This window comes from Pimephales promelas, chromosome 2 (genome assembly GCF_988280905.1).
Source record: "Pimephales promelas chromosome 2, fPimPro1.hap1.1, whole genome shotgun sequence".
NCBI classification, from domain to species: domain Eukaryota; kingdom Metazoa; phylum Chordata; class Actinopteri; order Cypriniformes; family Leuciscidae; genus Pimephales; species Pimephales promelas.
Genome location: NC_142770.1, coordinates 12,055,957 through 12,077,568, shown reverse-complemented (window position 1 = coordinate 12,077,568; position 21,612 = coordinate 12,055,957). Strand labels below are relative to the sequence as shown.

Genomic DNA, 21,612 nt, shown 5'->3' with positions numbered 1-21,612 from the left:
TCAATATAAATACTGTTGTTTTCTCACACAAACCGCTCGTTTCGTGTCTTAGGCCATGAATGTGTACTTACATTTACGAGTCATTAAATCATGTTTAATTTGGACTTCTCTGTGTATGCTCTTTGAGGTGGTGACCATAGACCTCCATGACTGACAGACAAGAACGGTTTGACCTAAAAATATCAAAATTGAAAATACTGTGTAAACAAGGACACCTATATCTTGGATGCCCTTGAGGTAAGCTAAAACATATCAAGAATCAATTTCAAAGTGAACTATCCCTTTAAATGCATATGCAAAAAAATGCCACTGAATTTTTATTTTATTGATAGATGGCAATTTAAAAAAAAAAAAATCAGCATTTCAGTGTCAAACAAAATGTCTGAATATTTTCATTAGTCTTCAAGTTAGAGTTGTGTGCATGAATTCACACCACATTCACTTGGTGAATGGACACCACATGTTTTTTTTTGTTTTTTGTTTTTTGTTTTTTTTTTGGGGGGGGGGGGGCTATTTACATTTTGTTTGCCGTATGTCAATCTAATGTGGCATTTTTCATGTATTTTGGCAAGAGGCACACCCTTATAATGAAATTCAGTCCTCGTGCGTTCAGTGACACGGGGATACACCCTATAAATAACCCCAGCCTTGACAAACACGCTGCACGCACACGAGAGGAGGCGATGTAGGCGTAATAAAACAGCTTTCATGTGATATAGTGCCTGTTGGATGAAATCAATATGGTGAGATATTGTACCAATAAATAATAGTCAACCTATGCAAGGTCATCACAAGGACGATGAGAACGAGATACAGACGGGATAATTTGGCTTACAGATTTGTGAATTTAAGAGATAGGTGGTTTCTCTTTAGGTGCATCAATGATTTATTGATTATATATAGCTGTCTGTGGTATTGAAAGCATAACTTCAGAAGTGATCGTAAGTGAGCGTTCTCAAGTAAAAGTATGCAGCTGTTCTCTAATAATATGTGCTCATCACATAGAGCTCATTTAAATGCAGTGCTCCGTTTGTCTTCTCTGTGCAAATAATAATAGGTCACTGGCCTGCACTGCAACGTGTGATTATGAATAAATATGAAGACTAGCTTGAACAAATACATTATTTTCTTTTGTTTTGTTTTTCATGCATACACAGAAAAAAAACGTGTATGAACAGTCATTGGCACAATGAGCTGAGAGCGTAAAAGAATGTGTAATGATGCTGATGTTGGGGAAATAAGGACTCGGAGTTATCTTTCTCTACTTTAACCTTTATTATACGTTTAAAATGTGGCATTAAAATATTGTACTGAATGGATTTTTTGTATTGTTTTGATTATATATATATATATAATTTTCATATATATATTTATATATGTGTGTGAGTGTGTGTTATTTGTTATTGTTTGTATTTTTATGAAAGTTTAGTTTTATTATTTTATATCTAAAATACTCCATTAAAACATTACAACAACTTGGTATCTGAAAAGAGAGAATAAATTATTAGTATTTTATTATTTTATAATTTTTTTATGATCTATATATATATATATATATATATATATATATACACACACACACACACATATATAGATAGATAGATAGATAGATAGATAGATAGATAGATAGATAGATAGATAGATAGATAGATAGATAGATAGATAGATAGATAGATAGATAGATAGATAGATAGATAGATAGATAGATAGATAGATAGATAGATAGATAGATAGATGGATCATAAAAAAATAATAAAATAGTAAAATATTAAGATATTTTATGTATATATATATATATATATATATATATATATATATATATAATATTGCATTGATACACTGGGCTGGGTATCTGAAAATAGAGAATGGTTTATTTTATTTATATTATTATTATTATTATTATTATTATTATTATTTTGTGTTGTGTTGTAATTATTCTTTTTTTTATTATTTTTATGCCTGATACTTTTATGAAAGATTATTTCATAGGGCCGTGAAACGAGTAATCGCATCCAAAATAAAAGTTTGTGTTTACATAATATGTGTGTGAACTGTGTATAATTATTTTGTATATATAAATACATACACGAATGTTAAGAAATATTTGCTTATATACTGTATATATATACTGCTCAAAAAAATAAAGGGAACACTTAAACACTTAAAAAGTAAAAACAAGAAAAAAGTATTTAATAAGATTATTTCATTCATTCAGATCTAGATTATTTCATTCATTCAGATCTATCATGTGTTATTTTTGTGTTACCTTTATTTTTTTTTTAGCAGTGTATATATATATATATATATATATATATATATATATAAAATGTGTACTATACATAAATATTTTATATATAAATAACATTTTTTCTTAAATATATACATGTATGCATGTGTATTTATATATACAAAATAATACACACTTCACACACACATATATTATGTAAACACAAACTTTTATTTTGGATGTGATTAATCGCAATTAATTGTTTCACAGCCCTATTTCATATTTTTATTTGTATATATCTTATATTAAAATATTGAAATAGATATTGGAATTCGGAGAATTTATTTATCAATTCTTTATTGTTATTGTATTGTTTTTAGATGTTTATATTATTTTAATGGTTACAAGTTAGATATTCTGTCAAATGTGTTTCTCGCCTTGTGGTTTACATCTCCTGTTGAATGCACAGTGGTGTTGTACGAACATTGTTGAGTGTTAATCATTTGCTGGGTCTCCAAATGATTATGAAAAATATTGGTCAAACTGATAATTGGTCCGTCTCAATCAAAGGTTCATTAGCTACTGTCTAAACTGAGCGATCCTGCAGAACAGCCTTTTTGGAGGTAACTTGATATAAAATCAGCCTGTTTGTCACTGTATTTGAGGGAAGCCTTCTTGTCTCCCCGTCCTGGTACATAATTAAGAGGACACTATCAATAAAAGTGCTTGCTGGGAGAACAACAAACAAACTGTTGAACTATATTGTTGAGCTATAGTAATAAACAAGATCAGTTCTGATCTGATCCAGTGTCAGTTTTGAGCAATTTCATTTTGAATTAATCAGAAAGCTTGTTTGCACTTTGTGTGGCATTGCACTCGCAGCTAAAAATCAGTGTAAGGCTCCACAAGAACGTTTTATTCCCACTTTTTTGATTGCATTTCATTACAGACTTTACCCTGAGAGGCTGAGGGGATCATTTCTGAACTTAGGAGTAAGTGTCCTGACTAAATTTCCCTTTGCAGTTTATCCGGCTTTTTTACGTAAAAGGATTTCCATAAATTTTCTGGTCAATTATACACACCTGATGACATGAAACATAACAGCTGGTGCAAGCTGGCCTTCAATGATTCATTTAATTGATTAATGATTTGAGTTTGCTAAAATATCAAGTGAATGCGAGTTCCCGATCCCTATTACTAATTATAAAATACTGCATGTTTGATATTCCAGGAAAAGGGTGCCTTTTGTGGCACTCAAAGCTGATACTGGTGGCATGATGGTAACAGGGTTGACGCACAATTAAATGAGTTTAATAAAGATTAAACTTAACAAAATGTTCATTTAAATAAATTGTTTGAAACCTGAAATCACAATATCTTTGCAACCTTGTTTGTTAATAATTTCATCCTAAAACATGGATGGTCTTAGTCCTAGTCCGATAGTCAACCCTGTTATTGTGACCAGTGTTAAGTCGCATCAAATTGTTAGTAGAGGACCACCGCTGTCACTGACTTAATTGATGTGATTCTGAATTTATGAATGAATGAACAAATAAATGAATAAATATCATTGTTAAAATCTCTTTCTTGTAGTCTTATGGGCTAGACCACAAATGGCTAACTGAAATTTAAAAGTTCAACTCTGTTACTTTTTTCTTTTTATACTTTAACTCTTTTTTTAAAATGTTATTTGTCAGAAGAGGGCAACCTTAAATAGTCAACCCTGTAACCATGATTTTGTTCAGTGTAACTCTTTCAGGAAAAAGGTAACAGATTTGACATTTTTAAGTTCAATTAGCCAGGAAAAGGAATTTAATGCAGATATTTAGTCATTCACAAATATTTAGTGTGCAGAATCACATCAGGTGCAAAGTCACAGTAACAGGGTTGACTATTTAAATATGCCCTCCACTAACAAATTTAACATTTTAAGGATGATGTTATTAACAAACAAGGAAAGTGCCACCTTAATTATTAATAATGTATTTAAACATAAGTGCCACCTTGTTTAATGTCATCTTAAAATGTTGAAATTGTTAGTAGAGGACCACCGCTGTCACTGACATAACAGTTGATTCTGAATTTATGAATGAACGAACGAACGAGTAAATATCAGGGTTAACATCTCTTTCTTGTAGTCTCATTAGCTAGACCACAAATGGCTAATTGAATTTTAAAAGTTCAACTCTGTTACTTTTTTCTTTTTATACTTTCACTCTATTTTTAAAAGTGTTATTCGTCAGAAGAGGGCAACCTTAAATACTCAACCCTGATTTTGATTTTGTAACCATGATTTTGTTCAGTGTAACTCTTTACTGAAGTGCGATATTAAAAAATAATAATAAATTGATACAAAAATTTGCATTAATTTCTATTTTATGTACATGAAGTTTTTTGCCAAACAAAATGTTTAATATTTCACAGAAACGCACCTTTTAATACCAGACAAGCCAGCCATTTTACAGAATTCATGTGAATTTGCAACCAAGTATTTAGTCTCCATAGGTGTTACTCCATACCTGAAATCACTGTATGGATGAATAATCCAGTTGCCAGCGGATTTGACTCGTTCCTGCTCCTTCTCCACAGCCTTTTGGCTCCCAAACATACGCAGGGAGAATTTGTTGACCCCGGGCTGTAGCATGGAGCTAAACTGCCTCTGCATGTAAGTTTGATTGTCCCTGGTTTCCCCATCATCTGCCGAGATCTGGCCATCCTCAGACTTGGGGAAGCCCACAGAATGCTCCGGCTGGTTCGGGGTCGGTCCGTGGGCAGGGGGGGCGTTGGAGAAGGAAACCCTGGAGTCCTTCTTGTCGGCGGTCGGGGCAGGAGTGACCGAGCCGTCCATGCTGGAGGTGCTGGAGTGACATGCAGATGCTGGGAAGCCTCCACCTGTCTGCTTCTCCTGCTTGGAGAGGACTGAGGACAAGCTGTCGTGTCTTCGGCAGTCTCCGTTGATAACGCATCTCATTCCGGTGCCATCCTCGCCGTCAACCCCGCTCCTGGAAACATCTCCGTGACTGAGGAGCGCGGTGGATTCCGTGCTGCGTCCACATGAGACCGAGCGCGAGTCCTTGTTGTTGGAGATCCTGCTCGTTGCTCCCCCTCCTGGTGCCACACTCTTCATCATCCTGAAGGAAGGGTCAAGGATCTCTTTGTGGTCTTCATCGCCGTCCTCGGCTTCGTCCATGGCGGGGTTGCTTTGAGATGAACCCTGACGCTGCCAGATTTCGAAAGCGTAGACGTGGGCAGTTAGTGGCTTTACTCCGCGTCCCAGTGTCACCAGACACAACTACACCAGGAGCGTTGCTATGGCTGCACGCGTTCACTCCCTTACCTGGTAACGCATCGCAAGCTTGGTGTTTCTCAGGCATCAACGAAACTGTGAAGGAAAAATTAGTGGGAAATGGGCATTATTGTGAGTTTCTTTGCGTTAAATACACAAATGTAGGTTAGTAGCATGTAGTAGCCTATGGTGGGGATGCATTATTTGCACATTTCTTAAATAAATAAAGAAGATGCCTGAAATAAGGACGAGGAAATGTATTCGTCTTGTTTTCATGTATATTTGAAAACCATATATGGTAAAAATGTCAGGTTTAAGTATTATTTTGAATCACGAATATCACGGGTCTTATTGGTTCCATTTGACCTGAACAAAAAGTGTCGTCAAAATGTTTTGTCGTTTTTGATTTGTGTCATCACTTCAATGTTTTTTTTTCTTCAGGTTTTTCCAAGTAGAGTATTTCGAATGATATTCTCAAAATATCTCCACTGCCTGCAAGTAAACAATGCCAAACTACTTTAATATATATAAAATGGTAATTATTTAGATGTTTTTCTTATACCACCTAGACATTTGACAAAAGGCACCTTTAACTGAAAAACAAAAGTGTTCAGAGATGCATTCGATCTGGACGACCAAAATACAAAGCTTTAGCGATAGTTTGGGAATATCTACATTGACTTAGTTACTATGAGTAGTAATAATATGGGTGACTTGTTTAAACACATGAAGGTTTAAATGAAGGCTTCTTGTCATCAACATAACAATGTGAGCTGTGTCACGTAGAGCCGCTCCCTACAACTGAAGCGAATAAATGAGTAAACGACGCCCCCTTCTGGCGGCTCAAAGAACACGCGGATTAGGAAATCACTTCACATAAACAAAGCAATATTCAAAAGACAAAGTTAAAATCAAATCTTTATTCAGATTGTGCAAGTCAGTACATTAGACAGTGTATTTCCTACGAAGCTAAGGCAAAATAATTTATACACCTCCATTAGGTCTTAAATTTTACGCATCTCTTAATTTGGAAATGGCACATCCAGACACTATACTTCACAATGTATTACAATGCAAGTATTACGTCTATAGGAAAGTATCATTTAAGCAACGAAACAAGCCTCGACTAAAATCCCAACTTCACTGACTTAACCTAGAAATGAATAACCATGTCATTGTCCTCCATGTTAGAATTTGGGAAACAATTTATAACGGATTATCCGAGGAACACTGCACAAGCACTTGGTCCTTATGGGTTTAAATGGCAGGAGGAACCCAAAGATTCTACATCGGAAACCATCCAAGCGACTCGAAAATAAGCTTGTTAGACATTAAACGGAAAAATTGTTAGCCAGACAAAATAAAGCGTCATTTGACCATCCACATGGTACAGTGCACTTTCATATGCAGAGTGCTGCACATAAAAGTTGTTAATTTAAATTATTTGAATAATTAAAAACAGCATGTACAATAAAGTGGTTGAACATTAAGGCTTGCAGGAAGGGAAATGACTGCCAAAGAAAATGGTTGTTTCAGTACACTCATTAAATAATCATGCTGATAAACAATGATCTGAGCTCACACTTGGTAGAGGTGACGGTGAAAGCCAGGAAGATGGAAAAAAAAAAACCCCACATAATAAGACTTTTACTAAACACACTTCTACAGCACGGATACAATCATGCAATTTCCCCCCTTCCCCCACAGAACCACTTTAAAAACATCTGCTGGCAGCACATTACAGATACCAATAAAAGTAAAAGGAGACTAATTTATATCTCAAGACATTTACACTCAAGCAGAAGGTTAAGGAACCGCCGGGTGCACTATAATGTGCTACTCAAACCAAAATACTCTGCATGTCTTCAGCAGTAGTCATCAAGACACCTGAAACAAACAAAACCTGATTATACTTCATATCTAAAAACAAACCAAAAAAAACTATTATATATAAAAGATTTACTATGCATACACCAGAATTAATTATATAGTGTGTGGTGAGGACCCTCTTGGAATTGCTCCATTTATTATACTGTATTATTTTAAATTTGTATCTTTATATTCCATTACTGATGTTTCTCACAAATTTAATGAAAATTAAATTACAAAATTATGCAATTTAATTATTATAAAATTATTATAAAAAAAATATTAAATTATTTAATAAAATTAATGACAATAATCATTTTAAAATTTAATAAAATAATTGATTATTGCTTCTATGATTAAAATATTTAAAATGCAGAAAATGAATGAATATGAATATACATATTGTATGTTAAAACTAAAATAAATTCTATATTAAATGCAATACAGAAAAAAAAATTACAGTTTATATTTTATAATGAATTTATGAATACGTCCATAATACAAAAACGTACACGTATATAGTTTAAATTTGTTTAGATATGCATCCATTTATTGAATTTCTAAATAAACATTTGAAGAGTAATACCTTTTCTCCTCTTCTCAGTTGGAGTTTCTTTGCCGGACGTTTTTGTCTTTGTGGTTCGTAGCTGCGTTGCTCTTCCTGTAAAACACGGCGGTACGTCAGATCCCAGAGCTAGAAGCACATCGAGGGGCTACTCTAGACTTCAACATGGCTTTGAAGTTCCTTTGACTGAACGGCACAAATATCTGCACTTCAAAATCTCATCACAAAAATATTACAAAACACTTACAGTGGTGCAGCTCCTGAGTCATCATCTACAGGAAGCAGGACGACATGGAAAGAAAACGAAAAGAGTTAAACACTCATTTTACAAGATACTGCGTGTAAAAGACTGTAGTCTACTAGTACAGTTGCAGTAGAGTAGAGTCTAAGCTCTAGTTTGGCAAACCTTAAGTTTAAAAGCAGTGTCTAATGAGTAATGTGATTCGGGACTGGTAAACCTCGTTTATATTCTTAATTTGGTTATTTCTACTGCAAAATCTGTACACGTCATCTAACCAGCTATGACTCTTTACAGTACTACTAATAATGATTCATGCAGAATGATGCATTTACATTAACCATGCAGTCTGATGTTGGATTGAAAGGATACGTTTAGTGGTTTTCAACCCAAGAACAAACGTTTCCAATCAAGTATCATTTGTTTGTAGCACAACCTCACCTACACATGTAAATGTTGAGAAAAACATGGTTCTTTTTCTGCATCAATCATGATGAAGGCTCTCAAACAGCATTAGATCACATTTGTAAACTCCTGCACTGGACTTGCACTATCAGTATCGACCAGAAACCTTCATATCGAAAAAGCACCACTGAAAAATGCCCTGCCTCTGACACATGAAATCTGTGGAAATGACAACGGCTGTATGGACATGAAAAGAATTATATTTTGTGCGAAATCAGACACTTCATGTACCGCATAAAATTTTCAACAAATGACAAACAATAAACAAAACCATACTAAATTAAATTGTATGTACTTAAATATAGAATACACACACACACACAATAGATTTGTGATTATTTTGTTTGTTGACTAATATATTTGTGGGGAATTTTTTTTTTTTTTTTTTTTTTTACATATACGTGTACCGGTTTAAATAATACTATATTATTGTATTTTAGCTTCTTTTTTTTTTTACTTCAAATTGCCCTTTAACTGCATGGATTAAATCACTATAACCATTTTATAAAGATAAAATTCAAAATTGTAAATAGTACACAACATATACACATGTATACACAAATTAATTTATATATAAATAAGCCTTTTAAGGGTTAAGGTAATTCAAATTATTTTTAAAAACAAATATAACAACGTAATATTATTGATAATTTATTAATAAAAGTAAAATAATATATGCAGTTTGTGGGTATTTAAAGTCACTATAAAATCTTGTTTAAAACGGATAATACATTTATAATTTTAGTTTACATTTTAATCTATATTTAATAAGTTCCATTGAATATGTATTTTAGGGGGTTTGAAGTCACGCGAGTAGGCTATTCATTAAAATATTACAGCTACTGGCAAGGTTGTGCTTCAGACAGTTAGACAATCAAAAAAGTAACTTTAAATAAGATGCGAGTTGACACCCAACAAACATATTCTTTTGAAACTGAATCCGAGTGTAAAATATAGGTATTTTTCCAGGTTTTCATGCAGAAAACACTCAGAATGAAAAAAAAAAAAGTCAAAGTAAAAAAAGAAAGTTGGGATTATATATTTTGCCAGCATTGTTGCCATATGGGTGCTGCGTCTCAGAAACAAATGAGATGCAGAGGAAGTCACTGCTAGAATGTTGGGCTGAAGAATATCATGCAATAAGAAGATGGAGAGAGCATGCAAGGCAATATAACATGATTCGTCTGAAATGTCATTGTGTTATTATGCATAATACCTTGGCATTTAAAACCCATTCTGAAATGCAATATGTCAGACTCAGCTAAACGCTTTCACTGGCTAAGGGAGAACCAATAAAAGTTGCTTTTCTTAAACCCAAGTATAAGGAATCTGGTCCATTTTATCATAAGTAAGACAAACTGCCAGTGAAAGAGTTGTACTTTCCAGGCTATCAGTGAGAGCATTCAAACTCCCAAAACCACTCGTTTAAGCAAACCCACTTCAGTCTGACATGCAGTTGAGCACTTACCACAACGTAAAAGCAGCAGCGAACAGAGAAATAAACAACGAAAATCATAAAAATAGACTCAGCTAAGGCACAGCCACACACTACAGCCAAATAAAATAAACAGACAAAATCAAACTGAAAGAGAAACAGATCTTGCACAATTACGAATTCATAAACAAAATGTAAAATTACATCCACTGATCATTTGTACATTCACAAAAACGGAAAGTGAAACAATTATGACTTAAAAACGGTTCCGTCACATACCGTCAGTGATCTCGTCAGGCTTTCTCTTCTTCTCGTAGATGAAGATGATGGTGACGAGGATGATGACCTCAGCGACAATGCCGAGGAATGGCCACAGGGCGGCAAGCTGGCTGCGCACACGCAGTTGAATCTCTTCACGGGCTTCTCCAGCATCGCTGGTGCCAAGGCACTCATAGGTGCCCATATCCTCTTCAATGTTCAGATCTTTCACGTACAGTGTGGTCTTGTTGGGAGTGTTTTTGATCTCATACTTGTCAGTGCCATTGATAATGGGTTCCTGTGTGTTGACACAAAACGGTCATGTTACACAGGCAAATACGAATCCAGCTGTGTGGTGTTTGCTCACAGTGCTTTAATTATTGTTAACAAGATTTAAATGAAGTATTAGCAAATGTTGAAATTAACATTAACAAAGATCAACAAATGCTGAAGTATTGTTCATTCTTAGTTAATGTTAACTAATGAACCTTATTGTTAGTGTTACCGTAATTCTATAACTAACAACTAGAAGTATATTTACTATTAAAGTATTGTAATATTAAAATGTAGTAACAACACAATAACAAATGTCATAATATCCAACATCTGTGGAAAATCCATCAAGCTTTAAGTTGATCTATTAGTCTTGTCATGCCATAAACAGATAGACATTACTGCTAGGTAAATCAATGGCAAGTGTGCGTAATGCCAAGTAACAAACCTTAACCAACCTTCAAATACATGGACAGGTGCCAGTCTCATGTTATTACAACTGTTTAGTAAAGTCTTGCTTTACCTTTCCACCTTCACTGAGCTTGTACCAAGTCCAATCAGAAGGCAGGGGGTATCCATGGCTCACACATACTAGGGCAGCCTTGTCCTTCTCATTAGCATTTTCAGAGCGTTTGTAGGCCACAACATGTGGGGGAGCTAACAGGAAGAGAATAATTATGGGTGATGAACACTAACACAAAAAATACAGCTGCAGCAACATCAAATTCTCTTACCTTTAATTTCAATGGTTTCATTAGCCGGAGGCTCTGACCGGAAGACGCATACATATAGTCCAGCATGGTGGTAATCAATCTTTTCAATGCTACCAAAGAGAAAAACAAGCAATGAGACCCACAAATCAAAACCAGAATTTAAGTTTAAACATAAACTCAATATAACAATAAAGGTGGAGGGGAGGACAATACAGTGAAGCAAAATGAACGACAAAGTAAACAGCTTTTCCAGTACACTGCTCAACCATCCCCATGGATATTTTTCCGACCCAGCAACTCTAATGGGAATTAAGGTCAGCTAGTGTGGTGTGCCGGAGGCTTTTAACAGAACAGATAAGACAGAGGCAAACAGAGATGCTGCACTATATTTAATGGACCTGGATTGATGGTTAGACACAAAATGTGCAAAGCAGATTACAACCAATAGGGCAGAGTTTGAAATTTCACTCTTCTTTAGTCAGGTGAGGTTGGGAAACGTACCGGTATTCAGTGTAAATGCTGTCACTGGTTGACTCTGATTTTTCAATGGTCTTGCCATTCCTGACCCAGTAGTGGCCTTTGATGGGAGAAGGAGGGTTGGTAATGTTGCAGCTGAGAGTTGCAGAAGTCAGATTGCTCCCCACCGTCGGACTGGTTATAATGTTTGGCTCTGTCAAAGCATAAAAGTAGAAGTTACACAACTATACTTTGCGAAAGCTTTCATACATCTTGACTGAATAATGGGGGAAAAGAAATCCAGGAAACCAAGTATTCACTGCTGATAATGCTTTAAAATGCATCCACCAACCTCTGGATTCACTGTGGCACTGTAAAAAAATGACATTTTTGGACATGACGAAACAAATCGGACCAAAGCCAACGCACTACCAAAGGAGAAGTGAAGGTACATTTTAGCTGTGAGCTTGGGAAACATTGAGCAATTTGCAAGCAAAAACAGATGGGAAGAGGGAACAAAATTATACCAACCAACAACTGGTTTGGATAATATGAGCTTATGAAAACCTGTTGTTGAAAAGCACAATGCAGTGTGCTAAAGCGCTCTAAAACCACCTAAAGCGTTAAGCCAGACATCTAAAGAGCCTTTTAGAAGTTTACAAAAAGCAAGCCACATTAATGTGACCTAATGAGAGCCCTTTTTCAGAAAGGCATACCAATTAGTGCGTTTTATACATTCTGACCATTGTTAACTGATCAATGCCGTTTCTTTAAAAGGTTCAACTTCATCTCACAAGCTCTAGGCACTGATATGGCATCAGATTACTATGACAGAACAGACGGTGCTAGAGTAGAAGTCATGTGACTTGGTATGGGAGGGCGGCAAGGGAGGGTAAGGTAAGGGAGAGTCTGAATCTACGGGACTTCCTCCTCTACACTAGTGGACACACCTCATTTCCACTACATAACTCACGTTCAAATACTATAACGTTTGCTTGGGAGCGAATCCACTTGACTTTGGGCGGGGTCCTGAGGTCGTTGCGGTCAGGGTCGTTTGAGGCGCGGCACTCGTAAATGCCCGTGTCGTTGAGCATTAGGTTGGTAAGGACGAGCGTGCTGGTGGCATGGTGAATATAGGTGGCGTTGATGCGTACACGATCCTCTCTTGCACCGTCAAACAGCTGAGAGACAGTTTCATCTGGCTCCTCGCCCTCAATGAACCACCACTGAACTTCAGGGATGGGGTTCCCTATGACCTCACAATCCATCTCGGCACTGTCTTCTATGAGTTTCATCTGAGACAAGGGTGATTTTATGAAGCCCGCTGGACATTTGATGAGTGAATGGGTGAATTGGATTTAGAGTGGACAGTTCATTGAGATGATATGAGTAATGATTAGCAGGCAGGCAGGCAGAAAAGAAACCATAGAGGAGAAAAGAAAGAGAGAAAATGTTAGAATGGAAGACAAAGGCAAGGCATACATAAGAAACAAATTGGATTGAGCATCATGGTGCAAGACTTCAACACTTCATGATAGCAAAACCCAAATGAAGAACATTAGAAGCATTTAAAAAAAGACAATGAGTTGAAGCATGCATAAAACCAAAGCTTAGCATATCAAGAAATGCAGTGAAAAATGAAATTAGAAAAATCACAAGAAATAAAGGTATGAAGTAATGGTGGTGAGTGGTGACTGATGGGGCTTAAAGGGAGACTTCACCACGCAATGACAATTCTGTTACCATTTACACACCATTATACCATTCCAAACCTCCATGACTAATGTTTCAATGACTTTTGACCAAAACAACATTGGACCCATCTAAATTTTAATGTATGGAAAAGAAATTAAAAAAAAAATAGGCCAACAGGTTTGGACTGACATGAGGGTGATTTTAATTTGAGCCAAGTAGGCTATTTCTTTAAGACTTGTCATATGATTGCGGACAACCGTTATATCACTAAAGCCGTTTTATGTGTCTGAAGGGGGTTGTCGAAATTGATATGAACAGTGTAAATGAGAAATGAACCTAAAAACAACTTTTTCTTTTGAACACTGAACCATTGTGCCTTGTAGACTCGAAGCATGTACTCCGGAGAAAAACAAGGTTGTCCTGTGCTAATCCCCCATGGAGAATATCAACAGAATTCTTCTGATCACCTTGGAACAATACACACCCTGAACGACATGTACGTGCGTATCGGCCCGAAAAACAACCTTTCACATCAATGAAAAGAACACTGAGATCAGCCTCAGACCTGTAGTTGTCTCCCGCAGTGTAGCACATGTTTTCATTATGTTTGGTTTAGAAACAAGAGTAAGGTACTGCTCCCTTTTTGTCTATTGCTGAGGGAGGAATGTTTAGCGAGTTAGCCAGGGAGGGGTAAAAAGGGTACAATGTCCACAATCCACATTACATTCAGAGCAGTGGGACTCCACACATGCCTTAAGCCTGAAATAACATGTGCCCTTTGAAAGGAGAACAGGTTTCATTCATTTGACCAATATGAAAGGTCACCAACACTAAGTGGCCCAGAGTAGACAGAATTTCAAAACTACTCATGAACAAGCTCTAAAAGGAATTTAAGCATATGTTTGTGTATGCGTTCTTAGATTTAATGTTACCATAAGACAAGCATATTGACTAAATATTTCAAGCCTAAATTGTAAATAACTCCAAACAGGGAGAACAGTAAAGTACAAATGTATGGTACAAAGCAAAGTCTGCCACTACTAGATAATTAACTTAACCTCTTCTAATAAACAAGTCAATAAGGTCACCTTCTAACAAGCTGACATGGATTAATTGGCAGAAAAAATACTGACCCAAGGTCACTCATTTCATCATGGGTTTCTTGGCTCAATCCCCTGATTGAAAGCTGTTAAATGTGGGATATCCTTCCCTATAAAAGGTATTAAACTAACACAGCATGTCATAACTGTTTAATCAAGGCTTTTGAGATTTCTAAATGCACAAGGGACATTAAGAATAAAATGCACCATTTGCCATCAACTCAACTCATTTTGTTGGCCTCTAGGAGACTAGAAGCTAACAAATATATATATATATATATCTTTCCTGTAATACCATGAGACCACACAATTTAACTAAAACATGCATTAAAAAAAAGTGTAATCTAGTTGAGGCTTTTACACCATGTTCTACTTTGTAACTTAGCTAAACATTAGTTAACCATTGTAGATCACATCTTTATTTAGAGCAGGTTGCCTAGATTCAAACGAGCCCACACACAACATAATACAATGCAGATGTCCATTGAAAATAATACTCACTGAGTGATATGACATGCTGCTTGGCTAAAGCTATAGGACAGCCGGGATTCCATTATTTGAAAATTCAACCAATATAACTGGATCTCAGGTAAGGTGGGTACTGGGATGATGTGTAGAGACCAGTCAGTCGCTGTTTGAATGCGCTTGGATTGGAGCGATCATTAAGATTGGCAGGTCTTCATTTACTGTGCACCATAGATTAGGCGTGCACAGCTGAATCACACTTCAAGATCACTCATCAACCAGGATATTATTTAGGGATGCACGATATAATCAGCCACATTGTCGGTATCGGCCGATATATGATCATTTTTAAATGTTATCGTTATCGGCCCAACAAGAACATTTAGCCGATATCTAAAAGCCGATAAATAATGTATTATTTCCTTCAGCCTGAAGGAAATAATACATTATTTATCGGCTTTTAGGTGAGGCACTTTAGATGCGCACTGTTCAACATGATGCTTTTAAATAGCTTGAAATACAATTGAAATCACTTTTAAAAAAAAAGAAAATCCAGTTAAAGAGCAAAATGTGCAGCGCAAGTCTGTCATATCGGATACACAACATAAAAATAGCAACAACATAATTGTCTTTGTATCTTGGTTTTTAATGAGGAGTCTTTTTTATAATCAGGCTCTCAAAAATTGTCTAAAAATGTGTATTTAGATTTATCGGCCAATATATCGGTTATCAGCTTTCAAATATAAAGAGTTATCGGTTATCGGTATCAGCCAAAATTGTCATATCGGTGCATCCCTAATATTATTGCTTGTCATTTACAACTATTTCTATGCGTTATGGCGTTTACACTTGCAAGTGGTTCTTATGTTCAGCAAAACACTCAGACCACTTGTTTGAAGAGGTTTTTTGATTTTATAAAAAGGCTACCATGGTTCCAAATGCCATAACTTTTGAGTGCTTTGAGATCAACAGAAAAAATTTGGCGTAAATGCAGTTCACATTGTAAACAAGCCCAAACTTGATCATGACCAATAGGGCTGTCGCGGTCATGGAATTTCCCTTTCGGTAATGTTGAGTGGCTCAATAGCGCGATATGCGGTATTACCGCCATTTATTTATTTATTTAATTTATAATTATTTGTTGCTATACAAATAAAGTTTACGATGTGGACAAAAACTAGGTCATTTAACCAATAACCGAAACTAAACAGCGTCTATATGCGCATTGAAAGCATGATTGAAAGGCTTTCACTCAGCGTGCATATTGTTATAACAACGGACTTTGAACCGTTCATTCAATGAACATGTTCAAAGAAGCTAATTCGTTAAAAGAGATAGAATGAAACAAGATGTTAATTATTTTTAACTTTGAGTTCCATTTTTTAAGGCTCAGCTGATCAGCATTGCGCCGTATGGGTAACGCGGAAGCTGATGCTTCACTTATTAGAGACCCATCCTAGCATTGATTCAATGCGTGACTGTGATATTATTTTCCGCGGCTTCCTCGCGCTGTGGGATGTTGACCAGCGCTGCTGCTGACGCGCATTTGTGGAAAATACCCGTGACGAAGGTTAAAAAGATGATGACAAATATTTCGCTTTCCTTTGACACGGCAACCTTTTCACGACTTCAAAGACAGACGCAGGTAATTGCACGCGCTCTGCAGATCTCTCTCATTCACTGTCTGTGTGAAGCCTGTAGGCTACACATCACCAAGGTAAACAGTCTTGTTGTTATCATTATATACTTGTTTAACATTCAATACACATGCATGAAGTTCAAAACAAGAAGCCTTATAAAAAAAAAAACGTGAATATCACGGTTGCTGTGGTTACGTGCAATCCTCCGCGGTTGACTTGTCAGAAGCGCGGTACTTCAATATTGCGGTTATCGCGACAGCCCTAAATGACCAATCAGATTTACCCTCTAATAGTCTTCGAATAATAATAATAATAACAACAAAATTAATTAAATTGCATCACTTTTTTCTGGGGTTTTCTCAGTGTTGTAACATATGAACCTCCAAACATGATCAAAAACAATTTTCCTTAAATTTTGAAAGGTTTTCTGTCAAATTAAACAGTGTTATAAGCCCTAAGCCCCTTACTTTTAAGTATGCCACTTGAACTCATGTGAAATCATTGACACATTCAACATAGCGTACATTTCCCTTATAAAGCTTGAATGAAATCAGAAGTCGGTATCAGCTACAGAATCGCTAAGTCTCGCTTCAGTATAACAATGTATGGAAAAAAGGCTAATTATAATTTCTCATTAGACAAACACAGAAAAAAAAATTTAAAGGTTAGGTTTAGGGACGGGGTTGAGGCAAGTCATATATTTATATAACGTTAAGTCAACGGCGTTCATAAACACGCTGAAAGGCAATTATGCATCTTGATAGCACGCCAAAAAATGGATATACGAATTGGCGCGTCATACACACACTACTTCATGAGATCAGTCTGCAATTTTGAGATGTGGACAAACCAACAAACCAGCTAAAATCAAAGCAAACTTGAAGCCAATTGTAGAAGGGCGATATAAACAAACTAAAGTGATCGGAAAAGTCAGACATTTTGTTCTTTTCACTGGAGTATCAAGTTATGACATTGATTTAACATGAGAAAAAAAATGAACAAAACTTACATGGATGAATCAGCCACAACATGTAGTTCTTTAACATGATTGAACATGAACAATTTCAAGCGACTTTAAAGTAATAGTTCACTCTCATCGTTTCCTCACCCACAAGTTGTTCAAAGGGTGAGTAAACAATGACAATTTTCATTTTGACGTGAATTAATCCTCTATGGCTACTAGTGGTCTAGGAAACCCAGCGACTAGTTTTGAAAGTATACATGTTACGCCCACATATCAGTATGAGTAATTCAAAAAAGTTGAAGGACAGGACTATCCTCACATAACCTGCTGACAAACACCTTCTCTAGGCATTTTCCAAAGTTCAAAATGGCTGCCAATAGCATACCAAGCCAAAAAACAACATAAAATACCTGCCCTTTAGCTTTAAGCCAATTTATTGAGCAGAGCTTAGGATCAAGAACTAAGTTATGACTTACGCCATCCAGTTATGTGGCCTGACGTTCTCTCATGTACTATGAGACAACGCAACAACAGTATTAGCAAATCTGTTGCTCTGGCATAAATTGTGTCATTTTGAGAAATAGTAATGCTTACGTGCAGAAAAAGCACCTCCTGAAGTGTTTAGCGCTCTATGAAGCTGATTAGGTTTCGGATTTACCGATCCTGCCATCCATCAGCTCCTGCTGCTGTTGGGGACTACAATTATAATGGTGACCATAAAACAAAATCACTCTCATTACTCTGCCATTTTTATTCATCATGCAAACCAACTGATGCATCTAAAAGGATGGGGATGCTGTTTAACATATTTAAATAAATTCTACAGTACATGATTTACAACTAAAGTCTAAACGGCTAAACTTTCATTACCGCAAGTGAGCAATGGTTGCATGTCAACAAGTTCAGTGGGATTGCATGGATTCCTGTGCCATTTCCAGTGATTGGACATTATAATGAGCTTAAGCTAAGCCTTTTGCTGAACAAGGATCGACTAAGAGATGAAAAATGCAGCCTAGAGGCCACCTTCAAGCCAAATGATTGGACGAAACATGTTTTGCCTCCCCAAGCTTTCATTATGATTAAAGGTTACACTTAACTAATGTTTTACTGTAACGCCTCCAAAACCAGCCTGCACCAGTTGTCATAGCTGCAACATTTCGACGACTCCTGTCCTGGCAATGATTAAACGTCGACTAAGAAGCATGATACACAGAGAGATCCTCTTTAGTTTGAGAAATGTGTAACGTAGAAGGCTACAACACCCTCCTAGCCTGGAGTGAAAGGTTAATTTACATGAATAAACAGAAAACCCACATGGTGTGTTTTGTACTTTGGCTTTAATACCGTGACGTAGTGATCATTACTGTCGCTACCATCTTAACGCTTTTTTAAAATGAATTGTTAATAAATTAATATAGAATAAAAACTCATCTTTAATGACGATTTCCATCTTTTGAATTTAAGATGACTAAACGAGCATCACTGAGAAAAATAAGTATTTTACGAAAATCAGCTGTTGCTAGATGCGCGTGAGCCATTTCGCGTATGCTCGTGCGCGAGTTGGCCGACGGTTTAAACGTCTTTTTAACATTTCAAACCCTTTCAAACGTTCATAATCTATGTATTTCGCTTTACTGTAAGGTAAAATCGAAAAAAAGCAGTCGGCTTGCCGTATAGGTCGTGTTTATGTCAACACCCGGCCTGCAAAAAAAATGAGTTCGCGAGCTTCATGATGATGATCAACAGAAAAACAAGACGCCTTAACTTACCTGTAGAAGCCTCGGCTTGGAACCAGCCGATACAAAGGGCTAAAATTGCGCCGAACAGCTTCCTTCTCATGGTGAAATGTTGTTAAATGTGTAACAGAGGGAATGTCAGGCCTGTTTCTAGAAGAAAACACAGTACTGCTGAAAGCCCTCGGTGTCGGTGAATCCTCGTCGTCCTCTACTTGTTCCGAGCGCACTCAGGAACGCGCACGTATACGGGCGAGCGGTCTTACGTCATCACGTCCGGTCCTCAACGTCATCACGTCCGGTCCTCAACGTCCTCCTTTTATACAAATTTTCTAAATTATTTCGTCATCTTTAGGTTTTCATAAAATTGCAGGCTCTGTCATTGTAACTAACCAAACACGTTTTGTAAATATAATGTTCGAAATTAATCCAAACCTGCACATTTAATCTCATTTAAATACATTTAAAATTATAGAGCTACATTTAAACTTTCACGTTGCCTACTTAACCAAATAAATGAAAACCAGAAATGTGTTTCAAAAGAGATAATCTGTGGAGGAATTAAATACTGAATACTTTATTAACTGGGAGTAGCCTACAGCCACTGCAATGGATGTTCCTCACTTTAAATATAAATCTGCAAGAACTGCTAACAATAAATCAGAAACTAGTCTAGTTTATACAACAGAGATGGTCACTGTTTAGACAGCCTCAGTGAGTGGAAGAAATCCAACATACATCAGTAGTAATCTGTTCAGATTCATATGGAATATCAGAATAAGATATGGGCCTAGCAGAAGTAGGCCGACTACAAAGTTTGTAGAATCTGCCAAATGAGAATTAGAGTACATTGTTTTAAGGGAAACAAGGACGTGGACATATATCACAAAAATCAGGGGATCATGCTTTATCTTTATTATTTAATCATTTCTTAAATAACCAAACTTCAACAACATAAGCCCTGGGGCAATACCATGAAGCTGGTTTAGGTGGCTAGCCAGCTATGTTTCAGTTTAGTTTGTTCCAATGGGTTTTAGGCACCATTAAAGTGGTTTGGCTTTTAGCATATTCATAGTAACTTACGCTCCACAGCTAACCTGGTTCAGGGCAGGTTATGTCAGGTAAGAGGTTGCAAAACGAACTTGGACCAATCAGCTGTGAGCAAAGTGAGACATGTCTGACACGAAAAAGTAACCTCACCTGTTTCTTCTCCAAATTAAAGGTCACTACATAGCAAATAATTTTTAAAGACAAAATCATCTGGCTTTTAGTAATGTCTAATTAGAATAATACATTTGTATGATTTAGAAACTATTTATGCAATTATTATACAATCTCACATGTACAATTTCAGTTCATCAATTATTTAGGTAAAATACGCTTTAGAATCAATAAATGAAGCTATAGATCCTTTGAATGAAGTGAAGCTCGAGAGATCAAGAATTCAATATACAAATACAGGGGTTTCCTGTTTACAAACATTACAGGGTGTGTGCGCATACCAGAGGCTGAAAGCCAAATTGGTGAGCTGGTCTGCTACAGCAACAACCTTAAGTATAGAAGCTTTCTTTATTTTGTGTATTGTTTTGTTTTGTTTGTATATAACTGCTGTGCTTTACTCAATACAATGTGATTTTAGGTGGGATTTCTGATTGTCTGTCTTTAATTTTGCAGCATTACTGTGAATAATAAGTAATGCAAACTTACACACAAACAGAGATGTATAAAGTACTAGAAACCTGGACTTAAGTAATGGTACAAGTGCTCTATCAAAAAAAGTGACTTGAGTAGAAGTTGAAGTGCTCTTTAAGCACCACACTTAAGAAGTACTAAAGTATTCAACATTTTTAAGTATTGCAAGTAGTTTATTTTAAAATTCGCTACTCAAGTACTAAAAGTAAAAGTACAAGTATTGTGTCACGTACTTTGTAGTTATTAAAGAAAGCAGTCAAAAGTTTGAACATCATATTGTTTTTAATTTCAAATGATTAACCTAAAGGACACCCACAACTCCTTTGGCTGGAGCAGCAGTAACAGGACTGAAGCGAACACAAATTTCTGTTTAGGGGGGGCTGAAGCCATATCAGTGAAATTTCTTTCACAAAACGATGTTGTTACGAATCTATGCGAATCCTCAAGCTTTTTAAAGTGGGCATACGGAGATCTTTGACATTTTCTAGTGGGTATACGGCGTACCTATCACATAGACCACACCACTGATGTAGGCTAC

The 21,612-nt window shown here is 36.2% G+C and overlaps 2 protein-coding genes across 3 annotated transcripts in view; both read right to left on the bottom strand.

Annotated features, from left to right (window-relative positions):
- hcn2b (hyperpolarization activated cyclic nucleotide-gated potassium channel 2b) overlaps positions 1–6,295 on the bottom strand; it is a 32,798-nt gene extending 26,503 nt beyond the window's left edge. Inside the window, exon 1 of the mRNA XM_039681565.2 lies at positions 4,747–6,295. Coding sequence (XP_039537499.1) covers positions 4,747–5,417 — 671 coding nt within the window. The 5' untranslated portion in view covers positions 5,418–6,295. The remainder of the gene's footprint in view (positions 1–4,746) is intronic.
- Positions 6,296–6,418: 123 nt separating this feature from the next.
- Positions 6,419–19,654, bottom strand: bsg (basigin). Of its 2 annotated transcripts, none has more exons than XM_039681557.2 (8): positions 19,419–19,654; positions 11,831–11,999; positions 11,351–11,439; positions 11,140–11,273; positions 10,365–10,641; positions 8,195–8,219; positions 7,969–8,043; positions 6,419–7,400 (listed from the first exon to the last, which is right to left on the bottom strand). In XM_039681557.2, exons 1-7 carry the CDS (start codon positions 19,486–19,488, stop codon positions 7,983–7,985), a joined length of 825 nt encoding a protein of 274 aa, XP_039537491.2. In that variant the 5' UTR covers positions 19,489–19,654; the 3' UTR covers positions 6,419–7,400; positions 7,969–7,982. The 2 variants fall into 2 exon arrangements, with proteins under 2 accessions (XP_039537491.2, XP_088991356.1); XM_089135230.1 differs by having other exon boundaries at positions 8,195–8,207.
- Positions 19,655–21,612: the final 1,958 nt, after the last annotated feature.

Coding starts and splice junctions, on each gene's coding strand:
- bsg (XM_039681557.2), bottom strand. CDS start 19,488: ATGAGAAGGAAGCTGTTCGGCGCAATTTTAGCCCTTTGTATCGGCTGG. Junction 11,274..11,350: donor TGAAACCATTGAAATTAAAG/GTAAGAGAATTT, acceptor TCTTCCTGTTAG/CTCCCCCACATGTTGTGGCC. Junction 8,044..8,194: donor GACTCAGGAGCTGCACCACT/GTAAGTGTTTTG, acceptor CGTGTTTTACAG/GAAGAGCAACGCAGCTACGA.